Raw genomic sequence first — 18190 nt, 5'->3', positions numbered from 1 at the left:
AGTAGTTGTAGCCAGATATAGTGCGTAAAAATCCATGTTGCTGAGCCCATGAATAACCTCCACTCCTCCATTCCTGTTGCCATGGCCACTTTGTTCATGAGCCCATTGGGCAAGGAGAGCAGTGGCTAGGGAAATAGACTGACTGACTCCAAAGAATGGGTCATCTTGCCTACTTGATTATTAATATTTCTCTCTGCTGAGATTGCTCTTTGCTGAGAATTGACGTGGGACACAAATGTCTTCACACTTGGTGCCCATTTGGAGGGGTCTGACCTCTTCCCCAACAGCTTTCTAACCATGTTCTTTCCAAATCCCTGACCATCCAGCAAAGCCATCAGTTATTGCCCATCTGTAGATCTGTACCTCTGGCCATCTTTTCTTCCAGGCATAATATACAACAGGTATGCTGCTTGAAGTTCTGTCCCCTGTAAGTATTTCTCTTCAGAGCTACCCCTGAGTGAGGCTGTATGTTATATATGGAACTTCCTATGGATCACACTTTGCACTTGACCTCCTGAGGCCTGCTAGGTCCTGAGTTTGACCAATAGAATTCAAACTGAGTGATGCTGTGTGACTTCCAAGACAAGGCCTTGAGAAGCCTTGCAATTTCTACTGTCTCTCTCTGTCTCTTTCTCTCCCTCCCTCCCTCTCTCTCTCTCTCTTTCTCTCTCTCTCTCTCTCTCTCTATATATATATATATATTGTACTTTGAAATGTACATGCTGTGAAGAAACTATAAACTGAAAGTCTATATGGAGAGAGAAGCCCAGCCATCACAGAGGTTCCAACAATCCAAGCTGAAGACCCAGTATATGTGTGTAAGACCATATTAAATCACCCATCTCCAGCTGATCTGGCAACTGACTACAGCCAAATACATGAGTCCAAGCAAGAATAGCAGAAGTTCCCCGTCAACCCACAGAAAGCAGTTGTTGCTTTAAGTCACTAAATTTGAGGGTGGTTTGATACAATAATCTACAAATTTAGAAGATACTATTCAGATTTTAAACCATCATAAATTTTTCTTGGTACTCAATTTGGGGTGTTACTTAAGAAATTACATCTTCCTTTCAGAAAGAATATTATTTGTGTTGAGGTGAGCTGCACCATCTTCCACAGGCAATTGCAATGGGACTTCAAATTGTCATATTGGTATTATGGATTACTTCAACTTGAATTTATTTGATTTGATTTAATATAAGCAAACTGAGGGGTCAGGGAATGTTTACCAAGAGTTATTAAGGTTTGGGGAAGGAATAAGGTAGGAGAGGGTTACCAAAGATAGCTTTCCAAGATAGAAGAATTGCTTGCAGTTGTTTGACTAAATTTGCACTAAAAATAAAAGTAGATAGGGTTTGTAAATCAGTGGAATTACCACAGGAATGAGGAGGATTCTGTAATGATAATAATAGATAATACTTATTGAGTGCTTTTTTACGCCAGAAGTTGTTCTAAGTGCTTTACAAATTTTAGCTCATTTATTCCTAACCATAGCTGTATGAAATAGTACTGTCATTCCCATATTTTAGATAAGAAACTGATCATAGAGGTTAAGCAACTTGTTCAGGATCACACAGCTAGTAATTACTAACACTTGAGCCCAGACAATATTATGCCATGCTCAGTGTTCTTAACCACTAGGCTGTATTTTGTCTTTCTCCTAGATTACACTGGAGTATACGAAAGTGACCCAACCAAAGTTTTGGATATTTTATTTATAGTTGCTAGTGATACCATTACAAATTTAAGGGTAAAACGCTTTGTGAGAATAATACCAATATTGCCTGACTTGTCAAAGCAAACCTTGATTGGATAATATTTCTAAAATCTAGTTTACATACGTAAAATCTATTTTATGATTTTTACTCATTTTGTCCTATTTAGGCAAAAAGCTAATTAGAGGTAGAAAACCCAGTTTTGACCATAAAATCTTATGTGTCTGAACCTTTAGAATGTCGCTGTATTCCAACACTTTAAAAGTCTGATTAATATAAGAAGACAAGGGGAGCCACGTCAGATACTGAGATACATTAATCCCAAAGAGGTAAGGACATTATTTATTGATACAATATATTTTCCCCCCTTAAAAATGTGTGACTACTTTATAAATTCAAAGTGCTTGTATTTCTTTTTTTAAACTTTTTAAATAAAATATTACACACATATAGAAAGTTCATAAAACATAAATTTATAACAACTGAATCATCACAAGCAAACCCCTGTGTAACACTCACCCAGATCAACGTTTTCATACTTCAAACCACTGCCTTTGGGTGCCCTGCAAATCACTGCCGACTCTCTTCTTCCAAAAGGTAAACACTATTTTGAATCCTACCACTATACTTGAGTTTTCTCTGTTTTAAAGCTACATATAAATAGAATCCTATAGTATACTTTTGTATCTAGCTTTGTTCATTCAACATTGTTTGTGAACCTAAACTTCATTCATTTCATAAAAATGATGGTAGTATTCCATTTTATGAATATACTGCTATTTATTCATTCTACAATAGGTTGACATTTGGACTTTTTCTAGTTTGTGGCTATTATAAAGGCTGCTTCTGGCACTATTTTTACTCATGCCTCCTGGCTAACAGGTCCACAAATTTCTTTTGGTTTCTATTCAACCTAGAAACAGAATTGCTGGATGGAAGGATATGCCAAACTATTTTCCAAAGTTATTGTATTAATTTATGTTCACTGTCAGCAACCTTTGGGAATTCTTGGTGCTCTACATCCTCAGCAACACTTAATATTGTCAGTTTTTAATTTGCATTTCTCTGATTACTAATGAAGTTGAGCATCTTTTTGAGGAGTTGTGCTCCTGATTAAAATTCTATATGTGATTTTTCAGGCCTGACCACAGGCAATTACAAAGCCTTTACCTGACAGGACTCACAAGGGAAAGCTATCCTCACCTCACACTAGACTTCGTGCAGTCAGTGCATTACAGTCGCTGAAGGGAGTTGCAGACAAGGACTCAGGACCCTCTCTGTCCACGAATTTAGGCATATTTTCCTAGTCCCAAAAGCCTTCACTCCTAGGTCTCTTTTTTTTTTCTTTTTTTTTTTTTTTTTAGTATTTTTATTGGAGTATAATTGCTTTATAATGGTGTGTTAGTTTCTGCTGTATAACAGTGAATCAGCTATAGATATAAATATATTAATCCATTTTGAGTTTATTTTTGTGTATGGTGTTAGGGAGTGTTCTAATTTCATTCTTTTACATGTAGCTGTCTAGTTTTCCCAGCACCACTTATTGAAGAGGCTGTCTTTTCTCCATTGTATATTCTTGTCTCCTTTATCAAAGATAAGGTGACCATATGTGTGTGGGTTTATCTCTGGGCTTTCTATCCTGTTCCATTGATCTGTATTTCTGTTTTTGTACCAGTATCATACTATCTTGATTACTCTAGGTTTGTAGTATAGTCTGAAGTCCGGGAGCCTAATTCCTCCAGCTCTGTTTTTCTTTCTCAAGATTGCTTTGGCTGTTCAGGGTCTTTTGTGTTTCCATACAAAATGTGAAATTGTTTGCTCTAGTTCTGTGAAAAATGCCATTGGTAGCTTGATAGGGATTGCATTGAATCTGTAGATTGCTTTGGGTCATATAGTCATTTTCACAATGTTGATTCTTACAATCCAAGAACATGGTATATCTCTCCATCTGTTTGTATCATCTTTAATTTCTTTCATCAGTGTCTTTGAGTTTTCTGCATACAGGTCTTTTGTTTCCTTAGGTAGGTTTATTGCTAGGTATTTTATTCTTTTTGTTGCAGTGGTAAATGGGAGTGTTTCCTTAATCTCTCTTTCAGATTTTTCAACATTAATGTATAGGAATACAAGAGATTTCTGTGCATTAATTTTGTATCCTGCTACTTTACCAAATTCATTGATTAGCTCTAGTAGTTTTCTGGTAACATCTTAAGGATTCTCTATGTATAGTATCATGTCATCTGCAAACAGTGACACCTTTACTTCTTCTTTTCCAATTTGGATTCCTTTTATTCCTTTTTCTTCTCTGATTGCTGTGGCTAAAACTTCCAAAACTATGTGGAATGATAGTGGTGAGATTGGGCAACATTGTCTTGTTACTGATCTTAGAGGAAATGGTTTCTTTTTTTTTTTAACACTGAGTGTTATTTCTTCCTTAAATGTTGGGAAGGATTTGCCAGTCAAGCCATCTGTGCCAGAATTTTTCCTTGTGAGAAGATCTTAAATTACAAATTCAGTTTATTGTTATAGGTCTACTCATATTTTGTATTTATTGTTGTGCTAGTTTTGATAAGTTGCATTTTTCTAGGAAATGTTCCATTTCATCTAAACTTTCAAATTTATTTGCATTAAGTTGTTCTTAAGATTCTCTTATGATCTTTCTAATTTTGTGATCTTAGAATCAATAGTAGTTTCTATTTCATTCCTGATATTGATTATTTGTATATTCTGTTTCTTGACCAGTCTTACTAGGGTTTCCCACTTTTATTAGTCTTTCCAAGAAACCAACTTTGAGCTTTGTCATTCCATTCTATTGTTCATTCAAGTTCCTTCTTTTTCTGCTGTTAATTATTTCCTTCTTTTTATTTTCTTTGAATTGTATTTACTGTTGTTTTCCAGCTTTTTGAAGGGAATGCCAAATTTATTGATTTTCAGTATGTTTTTAGCATATACATTTTGACATATCATATTTTCATCAAATTCAATACAAAATTTCTACTTTGATTTCTTCTGGTAATTTAGAATTGCATTTTTAAACTTGCAAACATCTGGAAATTATTATCTTTCGTGAAATCAATCTTTATCTTAATCACACTGTGATTTTCAATCCTCTGTTAGTAATCTATTTTTGCAATATTGTATCTGTATTTGAAAAGAAGATGTATTCTGCAGTTGTTGAACACAGTACATAGATGTCAATTAGGTCAAATTTGTGAATTATGTTGATCAGACCTTCTATATGCTTACTGATTATTTTTGCTTACTTGTACTATCAGTTACTGAGAGAAGTGCATTAAAATCTCCCATTATAAGCCCGGCCACCATAGAAGAGAAGCTCCATTGTTGAGTGATGCACAAAGTGTGGGACAGTAGTTACAGCCTATCTCCCCATGTACCAGCTCCTGCCTCCTGGGGCACTAGGAAGGGCTTCCATCCTGTGTCCACCAGAGTGGGCTCTCATGCCCCCTGTCTACCTCCTCCTCTGTACCTCCTCCCCATTGGTGGGGGAGGCTTCTGTGCTTCAGGGCAGCTGTGGTAGCAGATGCCTGTAGGTGGCTCACATGCAGCAGTGGGGCTGAAGTCACAGCTGAGCTCTAGGGGCCATGCAACTAAGGAAGAAGAGCTGAAATCTCTCCTCACGGCTGTGCAAACCATGGATTTACACCCCCACGACTGGCTTTGTAAACTCAGCACCTGCAGAACATCTGAACAGACAATGAGTGCTCCTGCAGTCAAGACAGGTCTAGCTTTAGCTGCTGTGGACTTTGTGGCCACCTACACGTGGAGGTTGGGCCAGGCCAGAGTCTCAGCTGCCTCCGTGGTGCCCACAGCAGGTCCAGGTGCATGATTACTGCAGTCCTGGAACCTGACTTCAGTGGATCAGTACTGGTGGCCTGGTGAAAACAATGCCTGAAAGACACCAGGGCCAATTGCTGGCATACCCATGGTTCAGGTGGGGCCGAGAGCAGTGCCAACCACAGTGTAATCTGTGAGCCCATACAATGGGTGAAAGGTGACAAAACAGAGCACACTCACAGGTGAACATCTCCAGAGGAGGAATACTCAGTGACTTCTCTCCCAGTGGGAGTGCTCCAAACCCACCTACCTCACACCGCAGATCAGAAACACAGCTAAGAAACAGCTCTACTCCAACAACTAGGAAGCAGACCCCACCCCTGACAGGGCAGTGACAAACAGAGCAAAGGGGAGGCCCTGCTCAATATCCAGAGCAGGTTCTGGTCACCACAACATCAGTCACACCTCCTATCAAGGGGATAATGGCCAGCATACAGTGATGAAAGAGGTGGCAGACATCTATACTAAAAATTCTCAAGTGCACATGGAACATTCTCCAGGATAGATCACATCTTGGGCCATAAATCAAGCCTCGGTAAATTTAAGAAAATTGAAATCGTATCCAGAATCTTTTCCGACCACAATGCTATGACATTAGAAATAAATTACAGAAAACAACTATAAAAAACACAGACATGTGGAGGCTAAACAATATGTTACTAAACAACCAATGGATCACTGAAGAAATCAAAGAGGAAATCAAAAAATACCAAGAGATGAATGACAACAAAAACATGATGATCCCAAACCTATGGGATGCAGCAAAAGCAGTTCTAAGAGGCAGGTTTATAACAATACAATCTTACCACAGGAAACAAGAAAAATCTCAAATAAACAACCTAACCTTACCCCTAAAGCAACTAGAGAAAGAAGAACAAACAAAATGCAAAGTTAGTAGAAGGAAAGAAATCACAAAAATCAGAGGAGAAATAAATGAAATAGAGACGAAGAAAACAATGGAAAAGAGCAATGAAACTAAAAGCTGGTTCTCTGTAAAGATAAACAAAATTGATAAACCTTTAGCCAGACTCATTAGGAAAAAAGGGAGGGGCTCACATCAATACATTTAGAAACAAAAAAGGAGAAGTTACAACTGATACCACAGAAATACAAAGGATCATAAGAGACTACTACAAGAGACTATATGCCAATAAAATGCATAACCTAGAAGAAATGGACAAATTCTTAGAAAGGTACAACCTTCCAAGACTGATCCAGGAAATATGAACAGACCAATCACAAGTACTGATATCAAAACTGTGATTTTAAAACTTCCAACAAGCAAAAGTCCAGGGCCAGATGGCTTCACAGGCAAATTCTACCAAACATTTAGAGAAGAGTTAATGCCTATCCTTCTGAAACTCTTCCAGAAAATTGCTGAAGCAGGAACACTCCCAAGCTCATTCTATGAGGCCACCATCACCCTGATACCAAAACCAGACAAATGTACAACACAAAAAAGAAAATTACAGGCCACCATCACTGATGAACATAGATGTAAAAATCCTCAACAAAATAGTAGCAAACCAAATCCAACAATACAGTAAAAGGATCATACACCGTGATCAAGTGGGATTTATCCCAGGGATGCAAGGATTTTTCAATATCCACAAATCAATCAGTGTGATACACCACATCAACAAACTAAAGGATAAAAACTGTATGATCATCTCAATAGATGCAGAAAAAGCTTTTGACAAAATTCAACACCCATTTATGGTAAATACTCTCCAGACAATGGGCATAGAGGGAACCTAGCTCAACATAATAAAGGCCATATACGACAAACCCACAGCAAACATCATTCTCAATGGTGGAAAACGGAAAGCATTTCCTCTAAGACCAGGAACAAGACAAGGATGTCCACTGTTGCCACTTTTATTCAACATAGTTTTGGAAGGTCTAGCCATGGCAATCAGAGAAGAAAAAGAAATAAAAGGAATCCAAATTGGAAAAGAAGATGTAAAACTATCACTGTTTGCAGATGACATGATACTATACATAGAAAATCCTAGAGATGCTACCAGAAAACTACTAGAGCTCACCAATGAATTTGGTAAAGTTGCAGGATACAAAATTAATACACAACAAACTTGCATTCCTATACGCTAACAACAAAAGATCAGAAATAGAAATTAAGGAAACAATCCCACTTACCATTGCATCAAAAAGAATGAAATACCTATGGAATAAACCTACCCAAGGAGGCAAAAGATCTGTACTCAGAAAACTATAAGGTGCTGATGAAAGAAATCAAAGATGACACAAACAGATGCAGAGGTATATCATGTTGTTGGATTGGAAGAATCAATATTGTGCAAGTGACTATACTACCCAAAGCAATCTACAGATTCAATACAATCCCTATCAAATTACTGATGGCATTTTTCACAGAGTTAGGACAAAAAATTTTACAATTTGTACGGAAACACAAAAGACCCTGAATAGCCAAAGCAATCTTGAGAAAGAAAACCAGAGCTGGAAGAATCAGGCTCCCTGACTTCATACTATCCTACAAAGCTACAGTAATCAAAATGGTATGGGGGGCTTCCCTGGTGGCACAGTGGTTGAGAATCTGCCTGCCAATGCAGGTGACACAGGTTCGAGTCCTGGTCTGGGAAGATCCCACATGCCACGGAGCAACTAGGCCCGTGAGCCACAGTTACTGAGCCTGTGTGTCTGGAGCCTGTGCTCTGCAACAAGAGAGGCCGCGATAGTGAGAGGCCCACGCACCGCGATGAAGAGTGGCCCCCACTTGCCGCAACTAGAGAAAGCCCTCGCACAGAAACGAAGACCCAACACAGCCATAAATAAATAAATAAATAAAATTAAAAATCTTAAAAAAAAAAAAACAGTATGGTACTGGCACAAAAACAGAAATGTAGATCAATGGAACAGGATAGAGAAAGTCCAGAGACAAACCCATGCACCTATGGTCAATTAATCCATGACAAAGGAGGCAAGAATATACAATAGAGAAAAGACAGTCTCTTCAACAAGTGGTGCTGGGAAAACTGAACAGCTACATGTAAAAGAATGAAATTAGAACACTCTCTAAGACCATACACAAAAATAAACTCAAAATGGATCAAAGACCTAAATGTAAGGCTGGACACTATAAAACTCCTAGAGTAACACACAGGCAGAACACTCTCTGAGATAAATCGCAGCAATATCTTTTTTAATCCACCACCTTGAGTAAGAAAAATAAAAACAAAAATAAACAAATGGGACCTAATTAAACTTAAATGCTTTTGCACAACAAAGGAAACCATAAACAAAACAGAAAGACAACACACAGAATGGGAGAAAATATTTGCAAACGATGTGACTGACATGGGGTTAATCTCCAAAGTATACAAACAGCTCATGCAGCTCTATGTCAAAAAAACCAACAACCCAACTGAAAAATGGGCAGAAGATCAAAATAGACATTTCTCCAAAGAAGACATACAGATGGCCAAAAACCACATGAAAAATGCTCAGCATCACCAATTATTAGAGAAATGCAAATCAATACTACAATGAGGTATCACCTCACACATGGGTCAGAATGGCCATCATCAAAAAATCTATAAAGAGTAAATGCTGGAGAGGGTGTGGAGAGAAGGGAACAATCCTACACTGTTGGTGGAATGTAAAGTGGTACAACCGTTGTGGAGAACAGTATGGAGGTTCCTTAAAAAACTAAAGATAGAACTATGGTAAAATGATCCAGCAATCGGACTCCTAGACATACATCTGGAGAAAAACATAATTTGAAAAGATACATGCACCCCGATTTTCATTGCAGCACTATTTACAATAGCCAAGACATGGAAGCACCCTAAATGTCCATTGACAGAGGGGTGGATAAAGAAGATGTGGTACATATATACAATGGAATATTACTCAGCCATAAAAAAGGATGAAATAATGCCATTTGCAGCAACATGAATGGACCTAGAGATTGTCATTCTGAGTGTAGTAAGTCAGACAGAGAAAGACAAATATCATATGTTATCATTTATATGTGGAATCTAAAAAGTATGGCACAAATGAACTCATTTCTAAAACAGAAATAGAGTCACAGATGCAGAAAACAAACTTATGGTTAGTAGGGGGGAAAGGGGCAGGGGGAAGGATAAACTGGGAAATTGGTATTGACAAATACACACTACTATATATAAAATAGATAACTAACAAGGACATATGGTATAGCATAGGGAATTCTACTCAATATTCTAATGACCTACACGGGAAAAGAATATAAAAATAGTGTATATATGTATATGATAACTGATTCACTTTACTGTACACCTTAAACTAACACAACATTGTAAATCAACCATACTCCAATTCATATAAAATAAAATCCCCTTCTATCATCAAAGATTTGTGTATCTTTCTGGTAGTTTGTATAATTTGAGGCCGTGCTATTAACTGAAAACCTATTTAGGATCATTATATCTTTCTTGTCAATTGAACGTTATATTATTTTGAAGAGTCTCACTTTATCTCTAGTAATACTCTTTGCTTTATGGTCCAAAATCTCTGATACTAATGTAGCCACACCACTACTTTTCATTATTGTTTGTATGGTATATCTTTCCCATTATTTTACTTTCAACATTCTGAATCTCCATATTTTATCTGTGTCTTTCTTAGGCAGTATATTGTTAGTTAATAGTTTTATCCAGTATGATGCTCTGTGTCTTTTGTTGGAGCATTTAATGTATTCACATTTAATGTACGTACTTACTGATATTTTGGGACTTATAGATACTCTGCCTTGTTATGGGCTTATTATTTTTATTCTTAAAACTTCCCCTCTCTATTATTCTTTTATGCTTATACAAGATATTGCAACATGCATATTTGACTTATGAAAATCATATAAAGGTTGGCATTTTTATCTCTTCCCAGACAATGTACTTATATCCCTTTACCCCTTCTGACTTATATATTCTTGCTGTTGTACTTTTAAATTCTCTTTTGCTGGATTATATGGTAAGACTATGTTTACTTTTGTAAGAAACTGCCAAGCTATCTTCCAAAGTAATTGTACCATTTTACATTCCAACCAGCAATGAATGAGAGTTCCTATTGCTCCACATTCTAACTAGCATTTGATGTTGTCAGTGTTTTAGATGTTAGCCATTCTCATATTATTTAGAGGTATCTCATGTTTTAATCTACAACTTCCTTTTGACATATATGTTGAACATATTTTCATTTGCTAATTGGCTATCTATCTTCTTTGGTGAGGTAACTTTTCATATCTTTGCCCATTTTTTAAATTAAGCTGTCCATCTTCTTATTGTTTAGTTTTAAGGGTTCTTTCTATATTCTGGATAGCAGTCTTTTATCAGATGTGTATTTAGCAAAGATTTTTTTCCTTCTGAGACTTCTCTTTTCATTCTCTTAGCAGTGTTCATCACAGAACATTAATTTTAATGAAGTCCATCCTTTCCATTTTTTTTTTTCTTTCATGAGTTATGCTTTTGATTTTGTATCTAAAAAAATCATCAACAAACCCAAGGTCACCTAGATTTACTCCTATGTTATCTTCCAGGAGGTCTGTATTTTTGAATTTTACATTTAGATCTATGAACCATTTTCAGTTTATTTTTGTGAAAGTGTAAAATTTGTGTCTACATTCATTTTTTTAAAATTTTGCATGGGATGTTCAGTTGTTCCAACACCATTTGTTAAAGACCATCCTTTCTCCATTGAATTGCCTTTGCTCTTTTGTCAATGATATGTTAACTAATTTATGTGGGAGCCTATTTCCTGGCTCTTTCTTCTGTTACAATGGTCTTTTTATTTATTCTTTCATGCATACCACACTGTCTTATTTATTTATTTATTTATTTATTTCTCTATCTATCTATCTATTTATTTATCTATTTTTGGCTGTGTTGGGTCTTCATTGCTGCACGCGGACTTTCTGTAATTGCAGCGAGTGGGGCTGCTCTTCATTGTGGTGCACAGGCTTCTCCTCATGGTGGCTTGTCTTGTTGCAGAGCATGGGCTTTAGGCACTTGGGCTTCAGTAGTTGTGGCACACGGGCTCAGTAGTTGTGGCTCACAGGCTCTACAGCACAAGCTCAGTAGTTGTGGTGCACAGGCTTAGTTGCTCCACCGCATGTGGGATCTTCCTGGACCAGGGCTCAAACCCGTGTCCCCTGCATTGGCAGGCGGATTTTAACCACTGCACCACCAGGGAAGCCCCTACACTGTCTTGATTATTACAGCTTAATAAAAAGACTTGAGTTGGGTAGTGTCAGAACACCAACTTTGTTCTCCTTCAATATTGTGTTGACTATTTTAGGTCTTTTACCTTTACATGTAAAATTTAAAATCGGTTTGTCCATTCCTACAAAATAACTTTCTGGGAATTTGATTGGGATTTCATTGAATCTGTAAATCAAGTTGGGAAGAATGGACATCTTGACAATATTGAGTCTTCCTATCCAGGTATATGGACTAACTCTTCTTTCATTTAGATCTTCTTTTATTTCTTTCATCACAGTGTTGTAGTTTTCCTCATATAGACTTTTACATATTTTCTTAGATTTATACCTAAGTATTTTACTTTTGTGGTACTAATGTACATAGCATTGTGCTTTTAATTTCAAATTCCAATTGTCCATTGCCAGCATATAAGAAAGCAGTTGACTTTTGTAATGTTAACATTGTATCCTCCAACATTATTATAATTGCTTATTAGTTCCAGGAGTTTCTTTGTTGGTTCACTGAGATCTTTTATATAGACAATCATGTTATCTGTGAACAAAGATAGCTTTTTTTTTCTGTTCTCAATTTTTGCACATTTCTTTTCTTATCTTACTGAATTATCTAGGATTCCAGTATGATGCTGAGTAGGAATAGTCAGGGGACTAGTTTCTCACCATTAAGTATGATGTTATCTGTAAGTTTCTTGTAGATGTTCTTTATCAAGTTGAGGAAGTTCCTGTCTATTCTAGTTTGCTGAAGGTTTTTCTTGGGGACTTCTTTTTAAAAATAAAATCGTACCGAAACAGAAGAAACACCATGAGGTCCCTTCCTTCCATTCCTTCTCTACTTGCCCTAGCTTGGAGTTATTCCTCATCAATTTTTTAAATTGAAGTATAATTGACTTATACTATTTTATTAGTTTTGGGTGTGCAACATAGTGCAACACAGTGATTCCATATTTTTACAAAATGATCACCATGATAAGTCTAGTTACCGTTTGTCACCATACAAAATTATTAAAATATTATTGACTATATTCCCTATGTTGTACATTATATCCCCTGACTTATTTATTTAATAACTGGAAGTTTGTACTTCTTAATTTCCCTCACCTAGTTTGCTCATCCCTCCACCCCCCCATCGCCTCTGGCAACCACCAGTTTGTTCTCTGTATCTATGAGTCTGTTTCTATTTTTTAGATTTGTTCGTTTGTTTTGTTTTTCAGATTCCAGATGTAAGTAAAATCATACATTATTTGTCTTTCTCTGTCTTATTTAACTTAGCATAATACCCTCTATACCCACCCATATTGTTAAAAATGGCAAGAATTCATTCTTTTTGTGGCTAATATTCCATTACCACATCTTCTTTATCCATTCATCTGTGCATGGACACTTAGGTTGTTTCCATATCTTGGCTATTGTAAATAATTCTGCAATGAACATAGGGTTGGCAAATATCTTTTTGAATTAGTGTTTTTATTTTCTTTGGGTATTGCTGGATTTTATGGTAGTTCTTTTTTTTTCTTCTAGTTTTACTGAGATATAATTCTCATACAGCACTGTATGATGTGTACAGTATAATGATTTTGCCTTACATACATGATGAAATGATTACCACAATATGTTTAAAGAACATCCATCCTCCCATACAGATACAAAGTTAAAGAAATAGAAAAAAATTTTTTCCTTGTAATAAGAACTCTTAGGATTTGCTCTCTTAACTATCATATATAACATACAGCAATGTTAATTATATTTATCACGTTTGTTATATCCCTAGTATTTATTTACCTTATAACTGGAAGTTTGTACCTTTTCTCTGCCTTCATCCAGTTCCCCCTACCCCTCCCCCCAGCCTCTGGTAACCGCAAATCTGATCTCTTTTTCTGTGAGTTTGTATTTTATTATAATTGACCTACAACACTGTGTTAGTTCCTGTTACACAGCATAGTGATTCAATATGTCTACACATTTCAAAATGATCACCACTGTAAGTGCAGATTTATTTATTTATTTGTTTGTTTGTTTGTTTGTTTGTTTATTTATTTTTGGCTGTGTTGGGTCTTGGTTGCGTTGTGCGGGCTTCTCATTGTGGTGGCTTCTCCTGTTATGGAGCATGTGCTCTAAGTGTGCGGGCTTCAGTAGTTGTGGCTTGCGGGCTCTAGAGTGCAGGCTCAGTAGTTGTGGCGCACGGGCTTAGTTGCTCTGCAGCATGTGGGGTCTTCCCAGACCAGGGCTCGAACCTGTGTCCCCTGCATTGGCAGGCGGATTCTTAACCACTGCGCCACCAGGGAAGCCTAAGTGTAGATTTGATGTCACTATACAGAGATATTACATAATTATTGATTATTTTGCCCACACTGTACATTTCACACGTGTGACTTATTTATTTTGCAGCTGGAATTTTGTACCTCTTTATCTCCCTCACCTATTCTCTCTTCTCCCACCTCCCTCCCTTCTGGCAGCAACTCGTTTGTTCTCTGTATCTGTGACTCTTTTTCTGTTCTGTTCTATTTGTTCATTTGTTTTGTTTTTTAGATTCCACATATAAATGAAATGATACAGTATTTGTCTTTCTCTGTCTGACTTGTTTCACTTAGCATAATATCCTCTAGGTTCATCCATGTTGTTGCAAATTGCAAGATTTCCTCTTTTTTATGGCTAAGTAATATTCCATTGGATGTATGTATCACATCTTCTTTATCCATTCACCTAATCATGGGCACTTAGGTTGCTTCCATATCTTGGCTATTACAAATAATGCTGTAATGAACATAGGGGTGCATGTATCTTTTCTAATTAGTGTTTTAATTTTATTCAGATTAATACCCAGGAGTGGAATTACTGGTTCTTATGTTAATTCCATTTTTAATTTTTTGAAATCTCCATTCTGTTTTCTACAGTGGCTGCACCAATTTACATTCCCAACAATAGTGCATAAGGGTTCCCTTTTTCTCCACATTCTCGCCAACACTTGTTATTTGTTGTATTTTTGATAAAAGCCATTTTGACAGGTATGAGGTGATACATTATGGGTTTTTTCTTTTTTTTTTTCTTAATTGAAGTATAGGCGATGTACAATATTATACAAGTTACAGGTGTACAACAGAGTGATTCACAATTTTTAAAGGTTATACTCCTTTTATAGGTATTATTAAATATTGGCTATATTCCTTGTGTTGTACTATATATCCTTGAAGCTTATTTCATACATAATAGTTTGTATCACTTAGTCCCCTACTCCATATTGCCCCTCCCCCTTACCTCTCCTCACTGGTAACCACTAGTTTGTTCCCTATATCTGTGGGCCTGTTTCTGTTTTATTATAGACATTTATTTGTTTTATTTTTTAGATTCCACATATAAGTGATAATATAGAGTATTTGCCTTTCTATGTCTGACTTATTTCACTTAACATAATATTCTCTAGGTCCATTCATGTTTTTGCAAATGGCAAAATTGCATTTTTTAATGGCTGCAGAGGATTCTATTGTGTATATATACATATAAACATATTCTTTGTCCATTCATCTGTTGATGGACACATGTTGCTTCCATATCTTGGCTATTGTAAATAATCCTGCTGTGAACATTGGGGTGCATGTATGTTTTCAATCTAGTGTTTTTGGGTTTTTTGGATAGGTACTCAGGAGTGGAATTGCTGGGTCATATGGCAGTTCTATTTTTAGTTTTTTGAGAAACTTCCATCCTGTTTTCCACATTAACTGTACCAATTTACATTCCACCAACAGTGAACAAGGGTTTCCTTCTCTCCACAACCTTGCCAACATTTGTTATTTGCGTTCTTTTTGATGATAACAATTCTGACAGGTGTGAGATGATATCTCATTGTGGATTTGATTTGCATTTCTCTAATGGCTAGCAATGTTGAGCATCTTTTCATGTGCCTGTTAGCCACCTGTATGTCTTTGGAAAAATGTCTATTCATTTTCCAAAAGTGGGAAAAATACCTACTTTTTAATTAGGTTGTTTGTTTGTTTGAGTTTTATGAGCTCTGTATATATATATTTTTTTAATTAATTAATTAATTATTTTATTTATTTATTTATTTATCTATGGCTGTGTTGGGTCTTCGTTACTGTGCGAGGGCTTTCTCTAGTTGTGGCAAGTGGGGGCCACTCTTCATCGCGGTGCGCGGGCTTCTCATTATCGCGGCCTCTCTTGTTGCAGAGCACAGGCTCCAGATGCGCAGGCTCAGTAATCGTGGCTCACGGGCCTAGTTGCTCCACGGCATGTGGGATCTTCCCAGATCAGGGCTCAAACCCGTGTCTCCTGCATTGGCAGGTGGATTCTTAACCACTGTGCCACCAGGGAAGCCCTATATTTTTGATATTATCCTTTTTCAGTCATATCATTTGCAAATATTGTCTTCCATAGATTGTCTTTTTTGTTTTGTTGATGGTTTCTTTTGCTGTGCAAAAGCTTTTAAGTTTAATTAGGTCCCATTTATTTTTGCTTTTGTTTCCTTTGCTGTAGGAGACAGATCAAAAAAAATATTGCTACAATTTATGTCAAAGAGTGTTCTGCCTATGTTTTCCTCTAGGAGTTTTATAGTATTTGGTCTTACATTTAGGTCTTTAATCCATTTTATTTTTGTATATGGTGTTAGAGAATGTTCTTATTTCATTATTTTACATGTGGCTGTCCAGTTTTCCCAGCACCACTTATTGAAGAGACTCTCTTTTCTCCATTGTATGTTCTTGCCTCCTTTGTCATAGATTAATTGACCAAAGGTGCATGGATTTATTTCTGGGATCTCTATTCTGTTCCATTGATCTATGTCTCTGTTTTTGTGCCTGTACCATACTATTTTGATTACTGTAGCTTTGTAGTATAGTCTGAAGTCAGGGAGGGTGATTTCCACAGCTTTGTTCTTTTTTCTCAAGATTGCTTTACTGTTCAGGGTCATTTGTGTTTCCATACACATTTTTAAATTATTTGTGCTTGTTCTGTGCAAAATGCCATTGGTATTTTGATAGGGATTGCACTGAATCTGTAGATTGCTTTGGGTAATATGGCCAATTTTTTTTTGGTGTGTGGCTTGTGGGATCTTTGTTCCCTGACCAGGGATTGAACCTGTGCCCTTGGCAGTGAAAGCACTGAGTCCTAACCACTGGACCACCAGGGAATTCCCCAACCATTTTAGCAATATTAATTCCATGAGCTGAATATATCTTTCTATTTTTTGTGGGTGTCATATTCAGTTTCTTAAATCAGTGTCTTATAGTTTTCCAAGTACAGGTCTTTTACTTCCTTGGTTAGATTTTATCCTACATATTTTATGTTTTTTGGTGTAATTGTAAGTAGGATTGTTTCCTTAATTTTTCTTTCTGATAGTTCGTTGTTAGTGTATAGAAACCCAACAGATTTCTGTATATTACTTTTATATCCTGAAAATTTACTTAATTCCTTAATTAGCTTTCATAGTTTTTGGTGGTGTCTTTAGGATTTTTTATGTATAGTATCATGTCATCCACAAACAGTGAAAGTTTTACTTCTTCCTTTCCAATTTAGATTCCTTTTATTTCCTTTTCTCATCTGATTGCTGTGTCTAGGACTTCCAGTACTATGTTGAATGAAAGTGGTGAGAGTGGGCATCCTTATCCTGTTCCTGATCTTAGAGGAAATCCTTTCAGCTTTTCACTGTTGAGTATGATATTGGCTGTAAGTTTTTCATATATGGCCTTTATTATGTAGAGGTATGTTCCCTCTATACCCACTCTGTTGAGATTTTTTTCTATCATAAATTGATTTGAATTTTTCAAAAGTTTTTTCTGCATCTATTGAGGTAATCATGTGAATTTTATTCTCCAATTTGTCAATGTGGTGTATCACATTGATTGATTTATAGGTATTGAATTATTCTTGTATCCCTGGGATAAATCCCACTTGATCATTGTATATGATACTTTTTTTTTTTCTGAGTATCTACTATGTGCCATTGCTTCACACAGACATTATCTCATTTATTTATCACCAAGCAATATCTATGGGCTAGATATTACTATTTTCCAGCTGATAAAACCGAGACATAGAGAAGTTATATGATTCTCCCAAAGTCACACAGCTATTGTATATGATACTTTTAATGTATTGTTGAATTCAATTTGCTAATATTTTGTTGAGGATTTTTGCATCTGTATTCATCAGTGATATTGGCCTGTACTTTTCTTTTTATGTGGTGTCTTTGTCTGGTTTAAGTATCAGAATGATATTGGCTTCATAGAATGAGTTTGGAAGCATTCTATCCTCTTCTTTTTTTTTTTTTGGAGTAGTTTGAGAATGATTAAAGTTAACCTTTCTCTAACTGTTTGGCAGAATTCACCTGTGAAGCTTTCTGGCCCTGAAATTTTGCTTGTTGGGGGTTTTTAAATTACTGATT

The 18190-nt window shown here is 36.3% G+C and overlaps 1 protein-coding gene across 9 annotated transcripts in view; it reads left to right on the top strand.

Annotated features, from left to right (window-relative positions):
* LOC309667894 (protein MFI) overlaps positions 1-18190 on the top strand; it is a 182589-nt gene that overhangs the window by 63829 nt on the left and 100570 nt on the right. For 7 of the 9 annotated variants that reach the window (XM_082476897.1, XM_082476895.1, XM_082476899.1 and 4 more), the window contains one exon: positions 1952-2044. The exons of the other annotated variants lie outside the window; for them this stretch is intronic. In XM_082476897.1, the coding sequence (XP_082333023.1) occupies positions 1952-2044 (93 nt within the window). The remainder of the gene's footprint in view (positions 1-1951; positions 2045-18190) is intronic. 9 annotated transcript variants of the gene reach the window in all.

Source organism: Balaenoptera physalus, assembly GCF_965194825.1.
Source record: "Balaenoptera physalus genome assembly, chromosome: 10".
NCBI classification, from domain to species: Eukaryota; Metazoa; Chordata; class Mammalia; order Artiodactyla; family Balaenopteridae; genus Balaenoptera; species Balaenoptera physalus.
Note: the sequence above shows the minus strand (reverse complement) of the source record. Positions and strands in the feature narration are given on the sequence as shown.